The sequence below is a fragment of the Scardinius erythrophthalmus genome (genome assembly GCF_964197995.2).
Source record: "Scardinius erythrophthalmus genome assembly, chromosome: 15".
Classification (NCBI taxonomy): domain Eukaryota; kingdom Metazoa; phylum Chordata; class Actinopteri; order Cypriniformes; family Leuciscidae; genus Scardinius; species Scardinius erythrophthalmus.
The window spans coordinates 32,723,067-32,741,442 of record NC_138235.1 but is presented as its reverse complement, the minus strand read 5'-3'; the positions used below and the strand labels follow the sequence as shown (position 1 = coordinate 32,741,442).

The following is an 18,376-nucleotide window of genomic DNA, read 5'->3' as shown; positions in this document are numbered from 1 at the left end:
TGTAATCGTTTGCCAGTGTGGTGATCACGTGACACATGCTCTCCCAAGAGAGCACTTCCGGTAACGTTTCCTGTGTTTGTAAACTGAAAAAGAAAAAAAAAACTGTTCGACAAGAAAATATTGGGCTACGGTAGAAGAAGAAGAGTAAGGTAAAACAAATACGTGCAGGCTGCGGTACTACGTTTATTAAACCTATAACAGCATTTAAGAAAATACTTAATCGCTCTGAAATGTGAAGTTAAATAGACGGTGAACTCACGCCCCGTTGTGATGTAGGATGAATGGAGGAGTTCACATCAGTAATGTGTTTACATAAGACTGAAGAAGAATGAATTTCACTCTCATATTGAGATTATTGATATCTGAATTCACGCCCTTTGTTGATTTGAACTCGTTAACACCTGAACTATGTTCCACAGACAGAGAACAAATATAACAATGCATTATCTATACTCTAAATTCAGACATGTTGTGAAATGTATTATTTTATATGATTCAGATTATTGTAATAGTTATTTCTGGTGTCCATTACAATAGACACTGGTTATGAACAGTAGGAATATCCAGATAACTGTACACATGGACAAGTTAATAAAGAAAACTTTAAATATATTTGATAAATTGGTAACACTTTACAATAAGTTTTCATTAGCTAACATGAACTAGCAATGAGAAATTTTTCTAAAGCATTTAATAATCTGGGCTAAAGTTAATCTCAGCATTTACTTAAATGTGATTAAAATCAAAAGTTGTATCTGTTAACATTAGTTAATGAACCTGAACTAACCATATACAGTAATATTTTTTACTAATTAATGTTAACAAAGATTAATAAGTACTGTAACGATTGTACTGCTCACTGTTAGGTAATATTAGTTAATGCATTAACTAATTGAACCTTATTGTAAATACATACAAATAAAAAAAAAGTTAACGCTAAATTATTGTACTTCTCATGTTTTATTCAAATGTTTGTCTAAAGGGAAATAGGGAACATTTTTGACAATAAGTTCCCATTAGTCAATGCATTAAGTTTCATTAACAATGCGCAATACGTTTGTTACAGTATTGATTAATCTTTGTTACCGTTACTTTATAAAAATTCAACGCTTTATTGTTAGCTCGTGTTAGCTCAAGTCCATTAAATAGAATTAACAGACACCACTTCAGTTTTAAAAATGTATTAAAAGCCTAAATGTTAAAATTAAAATTTCTGCAATGCAGTTAAATGCGTTATTGTGGAGTGTATCACATAGATGCAATTGAATTGTTCTCGTAAAGTTTGTTTTCTTTGGCTTGGTTTGCTTTAGATTGCTTTCTGTTTGCCATGTGATAAGACTGTCCTGAAATTAATTTAACCTCCAGGACACTGTTGGTTGCCAAATCCACTCACGAGCCAAATAATGCTATTGAACATCACAGTATACAATATTCACCCACTCACCTTGATCTATATGTCTTTTGATTTATTGCAATCATACTACGTTAACTTTGTGTAGTGCAATTACTGTCCATGTCCAGTGCACTATCCATCCATGGCTTCCATGCCTCATTTTGTTCATTTATTTATATTTGTGTTCATCTGGATCTTTGAGGGTGAGTTAGTCAGACTAATGCACGGGAATATGCAGTGGAAGGGAAGATGGTGGTTGAAATAAATCTGTTTTTTAATTCCAGTGAATCCCAGAATCCGACCAACCAAATCCAAAATCAACAGGGCATAGACGCTCGGATGTATTCCTAGCATTTCAGTTTGACAGAACCAATGAGAATCCACTCCACTCGGTTTCAGTTTTGAGCTGGTTTGTTTCCAGATGTCATTTAGGGACTCTTGACGCCTGGAAATGTGACTAGCCGAAGCCAAACTCTTACGGCTTTAAAAACACAGCCCTATAAGCCTATATAAACAAAAGTTTGGCAATGCAGACATGGAAAATGTCTGATTCTAGCGAATAAAGGCCGTGATTTGTCCACGGTTGACAACTTCTGTTAGTGGTGGGCTGGATGTGTGGCAACATCATAGACAGAGATGGATATTACCCTGGCTTCATATCCCCCCTTCTGTTTCTAGGCTTGGGCCCCTGATGAGTGGGGCTTGTGTGGTCTCTAAACATTCTCGCTGCCCAGAGCGAAGCTCTCTGTACCCCAACACACACACACACACACACTCTCACCACAGCGATGTCACACCTTTCCAACAGCTCAGTGCGAGATCACATGAAGTGGGTCAGTGTTTTTTTTTCTCTTCTTCATTTGCATTTTCTGCATTTGTCCACATTTGTTTGAAAAAGATATCCTTCATTTTCCTTTGATTGACTTTTGTGTGTTTTAACGTTTCGTAATTCACTTCCACAGTCTGACTCTGTCTGTGACACCAGACTTTTACACAAGAGTGTTTAAGAGTAAAGGGATAGATCTCACAAAAACTTATTTCACCCTGAGCATGAGGAAAATGAAGCATTTTTTAGAACCATTTACATTTTTAATGATTATTTTCATGATAATTAAGCACATTTCTCCAGTAAAATTAATTTATACATCATTGTAGTATTTTAATATATATATATATATATATATATATATATATATATATATATATATTTTACATTGTTCTAGTATATTTTTAATGCGGTACACTGAAAAATGAATCTATTGTTGGAAATCATATTTTTAAATAATGTAAATTAGATTTAAAAAAGAAAACACTGGACTGATAATTTTTTAATCTACGCAGTTATGAAAATGACAATGCAAAAATCTTAATAATCCTAAAATTATTATTTTATATTATATTTGCAGGAATAAAAATTAAAAGCATTTTTAGGATTTTAAAGATTTGTGCATTTATGATATTTTTATGTTGCTACATAATAATAATAATAATAACAAAAAATCATAATTAATTATTATTAGTATTATATTTTGTGGTATCATTTTCCCTGGACATGTTCTTGACATAATTGCACTGTGATCTCTGAATTAACTTGACAGACCTTCACTGAAAAGTATTATTTATGTCTTAAACTGGGTCACATTTGTGGCAGTTTTCAAGCCAAATGTCCAAGATTAGTGACTTTGAGCATCATTTTTAAAAGTGTATGTTTGTGTTTGTGTGTCACACAGGCTGGGTTGCTGGGCTGTGAAGCGGTGCTGTCCAGCATGGCACTCATGCAGGCTGGCTCCATGTCCAGTCATAAGAAGATGGGCTCTCATCTGGGCCAGGGACAGAGAGAAAACCATCACAGCCACAATCACAGCCAGAACCACAACCAGGACACACACAGCCAACACGGCCACATGGTGCTGCCCTCAGGAGTCAGCTGCCCACCACTTGTAAGAAAAAAAAGACATGGATCACATTGCAAAAGAAAGTCATATGGGCTTGGAATGAGTTTTTAATTTGTTTGGTTAACTATTCATTTAAATGTTGAAAGTCTGGAACTTATGCTAAGGTCATGGGCTCATTGCCCAGGAAAAGCAATATGAGAAGCTTTGGATAAATGCACTTGCCAAATGCATTATGTACACCAATATTAAAAAGGTTGGGAACAGTAAGATTTTCAAGTTTTCAAAACACTTTTAAATGCTTTAATTCAGCAAGGATGCATTAATTTGATTGAAAGTGGCAGTAAAGACACTTATACTGTTATGAAGAATTTGCATTTTTAGTATAGGTAAAGTATAGGCTTTTTTTTTTTTTTTTTGCTTTATATTCATCATTGAATCCTGAAAAAAGACGTGTCATGGTTTCCACAATAACAAAATAAGCAGCACAACTGTTTTCAATATTGATAATAATAAATGCTTCTTGATCAGCAAATCAGCATATTAGAATGATTTCTGAAGGATCATGTGACACTGAAGACAGGAGTAATGATGCTGAAAATTCAGCTTTGACAACACAGGAGTAAATTGCAATTTAAAAAAAAAAATATTAACATTGAAAACAAATAGAAAATATTTTACACTATTACTGTTTTTACTGTATTTTTGATCAAATAAATGCAGTTTGGGTGAACATGAGAGACTTAAACAATTAGGTAACACTTTACAATAAGGTTCATTAGTTAACATTAGTTAATATATTAACTAACATGAACTAACCATGAGCAATACATTTTTGTTACTGTATTTGTTAATCTTTGTTAACGTTAGTTAATAAAAATACAGCTGTTCATGTTAGTTCAGTGCATTAACGTTAACACGATTTTAATAAGGTATTAGTAAATGTTGAAATTAACATTAAGAAAGATTAATAGATGCTGTATACGTGCGGTTCATTATTCGTCCATGCTAACTAATGTAGCCAACTAATGAATCTTATTGTAAAGTGTTACCAAAAATTCTTACTGACCCTAAACTTTTGAATGGTGGTTTGTATTTAAATTCTAGATGCTGGATATATTTTGTTAAAAGAACTTCTGAAACTGTGTACTGATTTAATGTGAATGTTAACATCGAATAGCTTGAATGTTATTTTTCATTCAATCCGGTGACCTTATATTCTCTGTTTTTGGGGCAGCTCATCCGCAAGGATGGAGAGTTTCACTCATCCAGGCTCTTGGATGAAAAAAACATGCAAGCCAGACAGAACGTGCAGCCAAAGAAGAAGAACAGGAAGTCTGGACTTCCCACCAAATTGAGAGAAAAGCCCCAGGCATGCGTTCAAATCTGTCTGCAGGATTGCCCTGCAAGTGTGCCTGTTTATCACATTTACACACTTCCGCTTGTATTCGTATCCTGACTGACTGCTCTTTTCTTCTGTATGTGTAAGGTGGAGATTCCTGAGGTTAATGACGATAACTCGCTCGGCTCTCAAGTGCAGAAGAACTTCATATGTGAGCACTGCTACAGTGCTTTCCGCAGTAGTTACCATCTCAAACGCCACATTCTCACCCATACGGGTACGCCACGAGCCTTTCCGCTCTCACATCATCTTATGTTTCATATAGAGAGAGATGCATTGAGTAAATGTGTGTACATCTGTGTGTGTTCTAGGGGAAAAGCCGTTCGGATGTGATATGTGTGACATGAGGTTTATTCAGCGCTACCACCTGGAGAGACATAAGCGTGTTCACAGCGGTGAGAAGCCTTATCAGTGTGACCGCTGCCAACAGGTGAGATGTGACAAACACAGGCAGTTGTATTCACAGAGAGAGCATGCTATTTGCTTATGTTTTTATGACAGGACAGCGAATGGCTTCATAATGGGAGCTTAGCATTATGTAGGCTGCAGCCAATGACATTCACAACCCATTTTACATTCATAATTCTCAGTGAAACATCAGGAATCGATTTGATCATGAAAAGTGGTCATGTTTTCAGAATGGATAGAGGCGGTTGAAGGGGAGGAGCTGAAAAATAAGATAACTTGGTAGCTAAAAAACAAAAGTTTGTGTAAGAGTAAAAGCAAGATATTACATTTAGAAGAACAAATTAATACATTTTTATTTGGAATTACGTGCACTGGATAAATTGTGCACAGTAAGACCAGAAACATGAATGAATAGAAAGTAAATATGGTCAGTTTTGATTTCATGTTGACATTTCATGTTGACTTTACCTTTATCTTATTGCTGCTGTCACTGTGACCATCTTAATGCATGAACTTTTATTAGCGACTATGGCTAATTTATGTGTTACTTTTACTTATTCATTTGTACTGTTACTCAAAGTGTTTAAGATTAAGGATTAAGTTGAAGATTACGTAGACGTTTATGGTTGCGTTATGAAACCTGCGATGATTAGTCTACTATTAAAGCATGAATTTGATGTTATCAATAGATATACATAATATTCAAATATGCAGTTCATAGGGGACATAATGTATTACATCATGAAATAATATTTAAACCTATAACATTTTGCATTGATAACTTTAATACCTATGACATTTTTATCTCACAATTCTGACCTTTTTCTCGCAATTCAGACTTTATAACTTAGTTTATATCACAATTCTGAGGGGGAAAAAAGTCAGAATTGCGGGATATAAACTCGCAATTCTGATTAAAAAAGACAGAATAATAAGAACGAATTATCTCGCAATTCTGATTTTTCTTTTCAGAATTATGAGATTTAAACTCTCAAAACTGGACACATACACCACCATTCAAAACTTTGGGGTCAGTAATACTTTCATTCAACAAGGATGCATTAAATTAACCAAAACTAAAAGTAAAGACATCTATAATGTTACTAAAGATTTAAATTTCAAATAAATGCTGTCCTTTTCAACTTCACAACTGAAGAACTTCCTTGAAGAATACTGGGGAAAAAATCTGTCACGGTTTCCACAAAAATAATAAGCAGCAACTTTTTAACATAAATGTTTCTTGAGCAGCAAATCAGCACAGAAGGATCATGTGACACTGAAGACTGGAGTAATTCAGCTTTACATAACAGGAATAAATTACATTTTAAAATATATTTGCACAGAAAACTGATATTTTACATTGAAATAATATCAACAGATCAAAAACCTAAATATAAAAAAATATAACTGACCCCAAACTTTTGAACGGTAATATGCATTTATATTAAATGCACTCTGTAATTCATATAATTGAATACACAGTGATTACAGAAGTAAGAAACCAAATAATTACCGTATTTACAACAAAAGAACACCCTAAATGGCATGCGAGAGCTTTTGACTCTGAGAATCAGTGAATCAGTTCATTAAACGCACATCCAAAAGAACCAGTTCACAAAACCGCCTGTCTTCTCTTGTCAAAAATGGGACTAACTCCGAACCCCTTCTATCACACAGAACTTTTCCAGAACCGACCGGTTACTACGGCATCGACGTTTGTGTGCCGTGGGCATCCCTAAAGAGGAGAACCAGCCGTGCTGTGAGGGACGGCCGTATTCTCAGGACCCCTCCCAGCACACGGCGTCCTGGAGCCCACTGCAGACAAACAACAGCAGGCTGGCGGTGTGACCGCCTTCCGATCGCTCGTACAAACCTCTTCCCAGCAAACACCACCTGAACGGGGGATTGAACCTGTAAACTGTTTAAAGACCCCAATATGTCCAGCTCTGATCCATGCGGCTCAACCTCAGTGGAAATAGCATATTTCGTATTTTAGATGGTACTGTGATCAGCAGGCGGGTTAGTTGTGCATTCAGTCCAGGCAATAATGACGTCCGGTAGTTTAGAATCACTTCCTTTTTGTAGTTCCCTTCGGAGCGCTGTAGATTGTTGGGATTCTCAGTGCTACAATATTAACCTGTGAACATCTTGAGCCGTTAGCACTTGGCCTTTTCGATCAGAGAAGTTAGCCGTAGTGACAGTAGACGCATTCTGGTAGGATACGCTTTCTCAGTGTGCACATCAATTAATCATTTCCTATTCTCATTACATACTGTGATAACGGCTCGTGACCATTGACCGTTTTACACAGGCTTGTTACGGTTTTAGCAGAAACATCTGGAACATCATCCATCCTACATCCACAGGAGAGCTCATTTTTTGTGAGCTACATTATGGTGTCAAGCTTTTGAAGTTGGCCTTTAGGTCAACATGAACACTGACTTTTCTGTGGGTATTAGAGAATGAATGGCAAATTTCGTCACAGTATGATGTGACTCATGCGATAAGTCTGCTAGCATCTCAGTTTCTCTTCTAAAAGTCACTGGATCGACAAAGCCGAGCCAAGAATAACAAAGCGAACCTTTTAACAGGTTGTACAGTTCATAGAGAGACAGATGTTTATATAAAAACCGCTAGTTTATCGCAGAGGTCTCGTTATGTTTCATATTACGTCAACCTCAGCCCTTGGACACGGACTTCTGACGCAGTTGAGCTTGAGTTAATATATTTTTTCAGCGTTTTAAATAATTTAATTAGAAACCGTAGTAGTATTAGACAGCAGTTTCACTGTATTTTTTTACATGTACATTTTGCATGGTCCTTTCGTTAAGTGCGTACCGTAAAAGGTTCTTGTATTGTGATTGTTTAAAAGAATGAAATACACTTGTTTTTGTAAGAACATTATTTTGGTCCATTTGTTTGGTATTTTTTACCAATCTCTAATGCGAAGTTTATTCTTATCATGTTAGACACCTTTTAGTGAGGACCTCAAACTGACAATAAATTTTCTTTTCTAAAAAAAAAAAAAAAATCCAGCTTCTGTTTTACTCCACACAAGCTTATTTGTACTTGTTGTTATTGTTTTTTTAATGAACTGGTTGAGCATGGTGCTCTTTGTTAGCACAAAGACTATGAATTTTGATTAAAAAAAGTCATCACAGGGAGTAAATTGATCAAGTGTATACATTGAATGCACTGCGAGTTACTTTGGATAAAAGCATCTGCTAGATGCATTAAATATAAACTGTTCTTTGTAAGAAATACGCTACCATTCAAAACTGTGGGGTCGGTAAAAAGTATTTTAGTCTCACCTAGGCTGCATTTATTTGATGAAAAACAATAAAAACAGTAATATTGTGAACTATTACTACAATTTGAAATAACTTTTTATTTTAATATATTTTAAACTCTAAGTTAGTCCTGTGAGGGCAAAGCTGAATTTTCAGCACCATTAGTTCAGTCTTCAGCGTCACGTGATCCTTCAGGAATCTATTAGCAGTGATGAAAACAGTTTTGCTGGTTAAACTAAGGGAACTAAGCTTTTTTTCAGGATTTTTTGATGTTTAGAAAGTTCCAATATGGCATTTATTTAAAATAGAATTATTTAGGGACATTTATAAATGTCTTTACTGCCACTTTTGATCAATTTGATGCATCCTTGCTGAGTAAAAGGATTTATTTAAAAAACAAAAATCTTACAAGCCACCAACTACTGAAAGCTAGTGTGCATGCTTACCAGCAGGTGGTGTAATCCACCAACTTTCATTGTGTGCCAAGTCATATAAATCCTTTAAACGTCCTTAAAATGATTTAGCAAAGTTTTTTGGGGTTTTATTTCCACTGTCATCATTCACTCCCTACATTACCAGCATATATGTGCCTAGATGTACATATTTGGTCTACATGCTATATAAATTACACAGCTGTTTCGGTATGATCCAGTAGAGGGCGCTGTGTTCCTTGTCATGTAAATAAATATTACTAATGTCAAAACAATTGGGACTAGTGTAGTTATACTCGTTTAGCCGTAGTTTGACTGCAGAAAGTAACTAGCTCTATGAAATATGACTTTATAATGCGTATGTGTTTACTAACCCACTATAGAAGCAACTTTCATTGCAGTTTGGGAATATGATGGAATTACTTGTATTGGAAAAAAGAGCTTAATGCTGGCAAGACGAACTGATATTTCCAGTAGAAATGTAATGGAGTGAAACGTTCAAGGCAGCTCAAGCCGCATTGCCAGCAAGGGAGACAGAGTTAGACAAAGAGTCTGGCTTTGTGTTGCTTCAGAGAGGCCATAGTCCTCTCCTCTCTAGTCTGACTGCTGATCCTGATTTATAACACCCGTGGGCTGAGAGCACTTAACACACTCGCTCTCAAAGCCAAGGCGGACGAGAAGAGAATTTAGACATGGCAGTGCTACGTTCATACAATTCGAACGGTTAAGAGAGACCCTCAAAACACTGTTGAAGGTTGGCTTTGTTGTAGCACACAAATGTTGCATGTGCAGCCATTTGTATACCAGCGACATGTTATTATTTAAAGTCCAAATTAGGCCTACTTTATTTCATAATGCAACCCTCCTCAGAACCCTTATTGTAGGGCCTCTTTCACGTCAAAGCGCGTGTAGAGCACCATTTAAAGTTTAATTCGTAGATTAATCAACCTTCTATACGCCGCTGCAGCCATCTGTCATTCTGCTGACAGCGTACCTTTACATGTTAATTAACAATGATATTTAACCAAGCAGAGGTCAGCGAGGTTGCCATCTTCATTAAAATTTCAGTCTTCCCGGATTCAGCTACAATCATGAGGGATTAATACAGTGGGCCCAAAATAATGGAAGGGAAATATTAAAGTGTTGCTCCTTCTTTTGGAGTGGTGTAGCCTTGTGGTTAAACATATGGGCTGTTTACCGTAAGTTTGTAGGTTTAAACTGTCGATCTACAATAGATCTTGAACTATTATCACTGTGCCTTTTGAGATGTTTCAGGGTCCGAGTGTGTAATAAGTTTAAGGCCTTAGCCACCAGACATTAAGACATTCCTTCCAGACATTCCTTCCAGTTTTCAGATGATCAATACGGCTTTTTCAGTCACCAAAATTACCTTTGGTTTCCCTTCAATATTGAAAATTGGTTATTTTATATAAATATAATTCATTCCTGTAATGCAAAGCTGAATTTTCAGCATCATTACTTTTTGTGAAATCCGTGGTACTTTTCTTTTCAGGATTCTTTGATTTATAGAAAGGTCAAAAGAACAGCATTTGTTTGAAATATAAATATTTTGTTATACATTATTATAAATGTTTTACTGTCACTTGATAAATTTGATGTCTTAATTGATAAAATTGTTAATTTAATAAAAGCATATATTTTATATTAAGTCAATCATGGCCCTCGTGTCATAGAATTGCTACAGAATTGATTGTTCTAGGTTCTAGTGAAGAAAAATACATTTATGCATTTGATTCTTTTATCCACTGTTGATTGAATGCTTATGATCTTATGGCTTGTGATATTTTTGATCGGTTATATATATATATTGCAGATTTTTTTTAAAATGGAGGATACAGAAACAAGTGTGAGAACAATATACGGCCCTGGAGCTGATGAAGATTAATTAACCAGCTGGGTTTTTTTTTATTTTATTTTTTTTTTGCCATGTTTTCTCAAAATAATCACTGTCACCGACTGCTGATGGCAAACCGGGGAATTCAGAACACATTCTTTAACCTACTTTTCTGTCCAAATAATTCATGAATATTCATGTGAAAATTTCACTTCTATGTGCAATAGCACAATTAGTTTCCTTTCAGCACTTTTGCAGCCCTCACACAGAGCAAACAGGAAATGATAAATGACACCCTCACATTATTCTGACTGCTGTTGGGTTTAATGAAGAGAAAGAAATCACAGTGTTTTCTGCTGTATCAACATCAGGATCAGCATTTGATTAACTCCGCTTTAATTAATAAAAGCTGCCATGAGGGCCAACCTATTGGCACTAAGTTTAAACAAGGTTACACCACAGTTTGCACTTTGCAACTATATTCAATAAAACAAAAAACTATGGTGTGTGTGTGTGTGTGTGTGTGTACACTAACATTCAAAAGTCTGGGGTCAGTAAGAATTTTCTTTCTTTCATTTTATACTTTTATTTATTCAGCAAGGATGCATTAAGTTGATCCAAAGTGACATATAATGCTACAAAATATATTTTTTATTTAAAATAAATGCTGTTCTTTTGAACTTTCTATTCATCAAAGAATCCTGTAAGAAATATATTCCAGTTTCCACAAAAATATTAACCAGCAAAACCGTTTCCAACACTAATAATAATAAGAAATTATTCAAAATCAGCATTTCATAATGATTTCTGAAGGATCATGTGACTGAAGACTGGAGTAATGATGCTGATCATTCAGCTTTGCATTACATGATTAAATTACTATTTAATGAATATTTTTATATATAGACTGTTATTTAAATTGTAATAATAATTCACAGTATTACTGTTTTTTTTATTAAATAATTGCAGCCTTGGTGAGCTGACTATATTTGAATGGTATATTTGTATATTTAATGACACACATGATTGTCTAATACCTTGTTACATGGTATATTGCAATAAAATGCTAATTTGCTATTATTTTTACTAGTAACTAACTAAATCATTGATTGTGACGATATACAACACTTATCATGAAAAATGCTTAATCATCATGTCCATGGTGCTAATTAAAACAATTACATTTGACATATTTAAAAACAACAGCAAAAAAGCAATGGCAGTACCACACAACAGCTTTCATTTCCTCTTGCCCTTGCTGTTATGTTTGAAGATTCCTTCGTCAAACCCCTTAAACTGTGTTTTACGAGGGAAACCCAAAGTGCCGGGACCGGCTCAGTTGACCAGCGCCTCATTGTCAAGATTTATCTTGCTCGAGAGTCATCCACATTCCTAATGACAGGACGAATGCCTCGGCGTCCTGCCGAGAGCGTTAAAATCACTCTCACACTGAAGCACATTTCGCCTCGACAGATACATTAACATACAGTGGCCCCCGCGCCACCCCATCAATCTGTAGCTTGTTGGGTCCCACCATGGCTTCTTTGGGCCTCCCTGTAGAAGTCTATGGGCTTGACTTGGGCAGTGGTGGCCCTCTTTGAGTCAAGGGTCCACAGATGATATGGTCTAGTCTAGGTCACTGGAACCTTCCGGAGGCCTCGATGCAGGTTAAACTCAATCTGGATGCAACTAACTAAAGAACTAGGTTCTTTATTGGAATCAATGGTTCCATGAGAAACATTAAACGTCCATGGAATCTTTTAATTGCTCAAAGTGTTCTTCAGATTATTAAATGTTCTTTATACTAAGAAAAAAGGTTATTTGGGGAACCTAAAATAGTTCTTCTATGACATGAAACCTTTACTTGAGTGTAGATGTCGAGTTTGGGTTTATTAGCTGTGTTATTTAATGTTTCTGTGCTCTTTATATTGCCAAGATCCTTAACCACAAGACTACTGGTAAAGCTGCTATATGTTTTTTGCCACACCAGATTAATACGTTACTGGACTCTCTGAACATGATATATCTTAGACGGCTACTTTTTCCCTGCGTGAAGTTGTGCTTAATGGGAATTTTTTAACTTATCACCATGTTCTTTTGCAGTAGATCAAGTGTCTTTATGAGCTTTAGCAATTTTGCTTCAATATTGAATAATAAACTTGGCAGAAGAAGTTGTTTTTTTTCCTTTGCCATTTTCATGAGGATTAAACGATGTTAAATGTTTGCCCTGGCTGCTGATTCTAGTTTTTATTTTTGCATGGGCTGTGATTTCTTCTCCCAGTTGTGATTTGTTTATGGACTGTATAGAAAAATTGATTAAACTAATAAAGGTTTGAACATTCGCACCTCCCTGACCTTCCATAAACAGCTTGTGTCATTGTTTCCGCCACTGAGATGTTTATGAGTCCTGTTTGCTCAGAGAGAAACATAACGCGGAGTGCGCAAGTATGCAATATGCCTCCAGCAGAGACCCGACGAGTTCACACTGCGATTCGCATGCAGGCGTGCATGTTAAAAAGGCCTTAATGCGTCTCTTTAGATGTTATGCAATTACATGCGAGCATGGGAAGGCCTTTGTGCACCTCCATTTCGTCCCACTGCAATTTTCCACCTGAACAGACAAGGTGAGGCGAGAGGTGAGGTGGAGGTGCACGTCTTATGAATCCTTGAGCTTTTGACAGACGGCAGCGGCCTTGCTATTTACCCTTAGAAATTTTCACGGGTCACGGCTGTTACAGGGGGTTCACGCACGCCAGCGCTGATCTCCTCGTGCGACTGATGCACAGATAAAGGGGATAGATGGACGAGGGGAAAGCGTTTAGGGAGATGAGAGTACAGATAGACAGTAGGCCAAAGTCACTTTGGCAGTGGGCTGCTATTGATCAGCTTTATGATTCATTGATTTATACCAGACAGTTTCAAGTGCTTTGAAGAGATATGATTCATATACATCCACGCTAATCTCAGGGGTTGCAGGAGGGGACTATGGTTAAAAACTGTTTCTGAAATGAGCAGACAGCCTTATGATGTCTTAAGGCTACCGCCGCACGGTCATGCGATGCAAATATCTGTAAGGAATAAAGGTGTATGCATGGGAAATAAATGGCCGGAGAGCTGCGTTTGATCATTTTAGGGAAATTATAAGGGATAACATGAGATGTTCTCATCTTTCAAAGGAATATGGGTTTGCGGGCAAGGCGATCGCAAGACGACACGCCCTCGCACAAATACTCCGACACGCAGATAAAGAGATCGAGTGAAGATTTATGTGACAGTGAGCTAATTGCATGCTGCCATTTGTCTTCAAGAAGTGACACCCGATCCTTTCTCATGGTTTTTAACAATTATATCAGAAGAAATATACTTTCTGCACACTGGAATTATAAGCTGAAGTGCAACAAAAGGCATTAGCTATAGGCTGGAATTCCAATCGGTTTGCAAAGTACGTTGGAAATAATGTGGTTAATAATTGCACTAACACTAATTTAAAAGAGACATTTTAATAGAACTGGACTTCATTTGGTAACATCTAAATTAACTGGTTTTATTCATGGCAAAAATATTGTTTAATATGACAACATTAGGAGGCACTAACAAAGTCAGTGTTAGATGAGGAAAAATTGCATTTTAAAGGAAGAGTTCACACTAAAATTCAAATTCTGTCATCATTTACTCAGCCTTCATGTCGCTTCAAACCTGCATGACTTTCTTTCTTCTGTGGAACACAAAACAAGATATTTTGAAGAACATTGCATGGGGTCCGAACAACATTGGTGCCCATTGACTTCCATTGCATGAGTCTAGTGAACTATCCCTGCTATTTACTGCACGTTAATTTTTTATGGTGTACTTGAATGAATTATCTGGTATCACTGTGAATGTTGTTTCAGATGAGGCAGAGGAAGTTGAAGCATGTCGAGAGGTCTTTCATTGCCAGTGTCAATTGTAAAACAATCTTTCCGCATGGAAGCAATGTTGCAATGCAAAAGCCAATTTAAACACATGATACCGTGTAGTGCGTGTTATTTCAACATAGCATCGTATTAAACTGTATAATCGCATTAGTAGTGTTTGATAAAGCAAAATTCTCCATTAATATTTCTCTACTTGCATATTGTACTTCAGTGTGCAGTTCATCCAACACTTACATTTTACATTTATGCATTTGGCAGACACTTTTATCCAAGGTGAGTTCAGCTGCATTCAAGCTCTCAAGCATTCCCTCGAAATTGAACCCATAACCTTGGCCTTTGCTAACGCCATGCTCTATGTTTGAGCTACAGAAAGGCATTATTTGTGACACCTCAAATCACGTGCATGGCTTGTTGAGGAGAGGTGTGCGTTTTATGTTTCTAATGGCCCAGACATAAAATAGTTGGAAAATCACCTAGAACCACCTAGAACAATTTAGAAACCCACTTATCAAGATGTTAAGAACCCACTAAAAGTGCTAGCTCACCTGAAAATTATCATTCTTTCATCGTTTACTCACCTGCATGACTGACTTTATTCTGTGGAACACAAAAGAAGATATTTCAAAGAAAGTTTCAACTGTTTATTTCCATCCAGTCAAAGTCAATGGGGTTCGAAACAACATTGGACCCCAATGACTTTCATTGTATGGACTATAAAACTGACATTTTTTTTAAATATCTTCGTTTGTTACATAGAATAAAGAAAAATGATTGCTGAGTGTTCATTGTCGGGTCATCTATCACTTTAAACACTATATTCTTAAAAAAAAATCAATACTATATTATAGTTCATTTATGCAAATTGGGGATAACTGATAATGCAACTTTTGCCTAAATGCCTCATTAATCAGCAAATCACACTGTGAGGATTTAATCATGAGAATTATAACATAGGCTATATGTGGTTGGTTATCAGTGGCAGGCCACAAATTTATCGTAAGCAAATATCAACTCTAGTAATGGGATACGGTGATGACAGTCATGTTTGCATTGCTGATGTGCGTTGATTGAGATGAATCGTCTGGTCGGATCGTCCGCATTTTTGCGTCGCATAAGAGATGTTTTCTTTGAGTGTCGGGTGTTGAAACAGGATATTATTTTGGAGTTGTAGAGTTAGATGTGAACGCATTCCACAAAGAAACTGCAGCAGGCCTGTGTGAGTGAAAAATGACTGCAGCTACAAATCATTCCCTCTCTCTCTTTCTCTCCTCCTCCTCCTCCTCCTCCTCTTGCTCTCATGACGTCAGGAATGTCGAGCACTCCCTGCTCCTTCCCTTGGGGAGAGGGTTTTACGATTGAAACCTGACACCGTTTCTGTGTCCCATAAGCAACAGAGCGGTAACTCACATCAAAGACAGCCAGCGTCGAATCACAGCACGGCCATAAATTAGCTTGTCGTTCCTGGACCAATCAGAAACGAGCATTAAATCAACTCTGTCATGCTGGCAGCCAATGGTGGGACTGCGGCGGTAAATCTGTCAAGCGAGCGTCTGTTAACGGGCGCAGTGGTGCAGATGGGGAATCCACTAGGGTGAGGGGGGGGAGAAAGTATATATGAGAGAAAGAGAGAGAGAGAGATGGAAAGATGGAAGGAGGGAGGGGAAAAGCTGAGCACTTAGAGCTAAAGCGTGCAAAAATCTTGCTTTGGTTACCCAAAGATTCATTTCTGAAACCCATAATGGCCGAAAATCAAAGTGTTTTGCAAGTGGTAAGCCGTGAAAATTCGAGTGGAACAAGACCAAACACGACCGCATGAGAGAGCGAACACGCATCCCAAAGAAAAACGTCATAAAGCTTAATTGCTACCACTGCTGTGTGACATTGAGTGTCTACAACAAAAGTGAAATACGGCCTCGTCTCACTCTACAATTACATCACTATCTTAATCACCGACTCTTGTCACGATTATTTCAGTTCACGACACTCATTATACACATTCGGCCCATTTGAAATGCGCGATAGCTTGTCAAACGCAAACCTCAAACACTTCTTTATATGATATGACATAAAAAAGGAGACTGAAGCATGCCGGAGTGTGTGAAACAATGACCTGTGGGCCCTTTCACGTTGCTGCAAGGGTGCAGACCAGATGTTCTCACACGTATGGATGTGCACGGCTAAAAGAGCCTGTTTGTGTGTGTGTGAATGCATGTGTGTGTGCAGATGTAACGCAGCGGGACGGACTCTTCTGGGATTTAGGTCTCGTTCTAAATCACGGGGAAGGGAAAGAAGGGCCTCGTCTCTTAAAATGTCAACAGGCGGCAGCTAATACTCCGCAAACATCTCCAGCTCAGATCGACGGCCCTCGTTTTCAACGGCGGACCACGGCCAAATTCGGTGACTAATGGCGCAGGCGAATCGAAAATAGAAATGTCTAAACAGGCTTGTGGACATATCCAACTGCCTGGCTGATAAATGTAGCGTGCCTTCTCTTGAATTTATGTGTTTTTAAACTCTCCGTCATGTGATATGAAAATAAGGTGTACTCTTACCAGCCTTTCCAGCCAGAGGAATAACATCTTAGCCTCTCTGAATGGCACGTTTGAAACGCTTAATGTGCTGTTGAATACATATTGTGCAATTATGGATTTAATCTAATACTTATATGGGAGTTGAGAAGTATCAGATTTATCTCAAGTCTCTTCCACAGATTGTAGACCTGCAAACATTGACGGCTTCTGATGATTTCGAGAGACAAATAACTGAGGTAAAATACTGCAAAGACGATGTTATTTTTACACCGGAAAGAATAGCTTGTTGAAATACTACTGGATCAGCAAAAGCTGTGGCATTGCTGTTGATTTTGGCTGCCTCTGCCTCCAAGGTGAAATGATTTTCTATTCGACGGGAATCCATAAACAGGCCCCGTGAGGGCAAGAGGCGCCATAAAACACATCGGGCCCGTATGGAGGCGTTTCCGTTTGCGACCAGGCGAACCTGGGGACGGGGGCGATGGCAAGCAGAGCTCTTATCTCGGCCTGGCGGTGACCAAATCCATTCGTGCATTACCCGTCCTCTATTCGGAGCCATTTTCTATGGTCTTTTGATGAATTTGGCCTGTCTAAATTTGCCTGTTCCGAGAGCATGCCGTAATTTACCTACATTTATCGCAGGCGCGCTGTTTGCTCAGCTTCGGCCCTGGGCTGCATGCATGATTAATGCGAAACACTGACGCTTCTGTGTCGCCCTCCCCCTCACCTGAGAATAGAAAATGACTCTGATTGCAATAAGCGTGCAGATTTTTGTGAAAAAGGGCAGTCGATGTGTGCATGTGAATCTGGAATACTCATTTGGTGACATACAGACTGTAAGCTTGCAGATGATGATAATTTATTGAGTGCAGCACAGTGCACACATTCACCACTACACACACACACACACACACACACACACACACACACACACACAAGCAGCATCTATCAATTACAGGCCTCTAGTCCACACGCCTCTGACAATTTTACTGCGCGTTTTGTACGGCGTGTCAAGCCGCGCTGTTTCAGTCTATTATACTCATTCCTCTATAATAAATATATATTACATTTTTGCCTTTTTACAGCCGTGCCACTGTAATTAGTCGATGAAAGGCATTCATCGGCTGCCCGTAGGCGCTGCTGAAATATCCAAATGAAAGGCCGCAGGAGCATCAGGCATGTTGGCGGGCTGTAATAATTTGTTACATTTATATAGCGCTTTTCTACTCAAAGATATCTTTTCTACTATTTTCTGCACCA

General features: G+C 37.6%; 1 protein-coding gene across 3 annotated transcripts; it reads left to right on the top strand.

The window, feature by feature from the left end:
- The first annotated feature begins 31 nt into the window (after positions 1 to 31).
- znf740b (zinc finger protein 740b) lies at positions 32 to 8,111 on the top strand. Of its 3 annotated transcripts, XM_081387190.1 has the most exons (7): positions 32 to 149; positions 2,072 to 2,226; positions 3,124 to 3,333; positions 4,523 to 4,657; positions 4,775 to 4,904; positions 4,999 to 5,117; positions 6,773 to 8,111. In XM_081387190.1, the coding sequence occupies exons 2-7, from the start codon at positions 2,182 to 2,184 to the stop codon at positions 6,941 to 6,943; spliced, it is 810 nt and encodes a 269-aa protein (XP_081243316.1). In that variant the 5' UTR covers positions 32 to 149; positions 2,072 to 2,181; the 3' UTR covers positions 6,944 to 8,111. The 3 variants fall into 3 exon arrangements, with proteins under 3 accessions (XP_081243316.1, XP_081243318.1, XP_081243317.1); XM_081387192.1 differs by lacking the exon at positions 2,072 to 2,226 and having other exon boundaries at positions 73 to 149; positions 6,773 to 8,110; XM_081387191.1 differs by lacking the exon at positions 32 to 149 and having other exon boundaries at positions 1,633 to 2,226.
- Positions 8,112 to 18,376: the final 10,265 nt, after the last annotated feature.

Excerpts from the sequence above, each read along its gene's own strand:
- znf740b (XM_081387190.1), top strand. The coding sequence starts at position 2,182 with ATGTCACACCTTTCCAACAGCTCAGTGCGAGATCACATGAAGTGG. Across the intron at positions 4,658-4,774 it reads AATTGAGAGAAAAGCCCCAG|GTGGAGATTCCTGAGGTTAA; the intron begins GCATGCGTTCAA and ends TGTATGTGTAAG. Across the intron at positions 5,118-6,772 it reads AGTGTGACCGCTGCCAACAG|AACTTTTCCAGAACCGACCG; the intron begins GTGAGATGTGAC and ends TCTATCACACAG.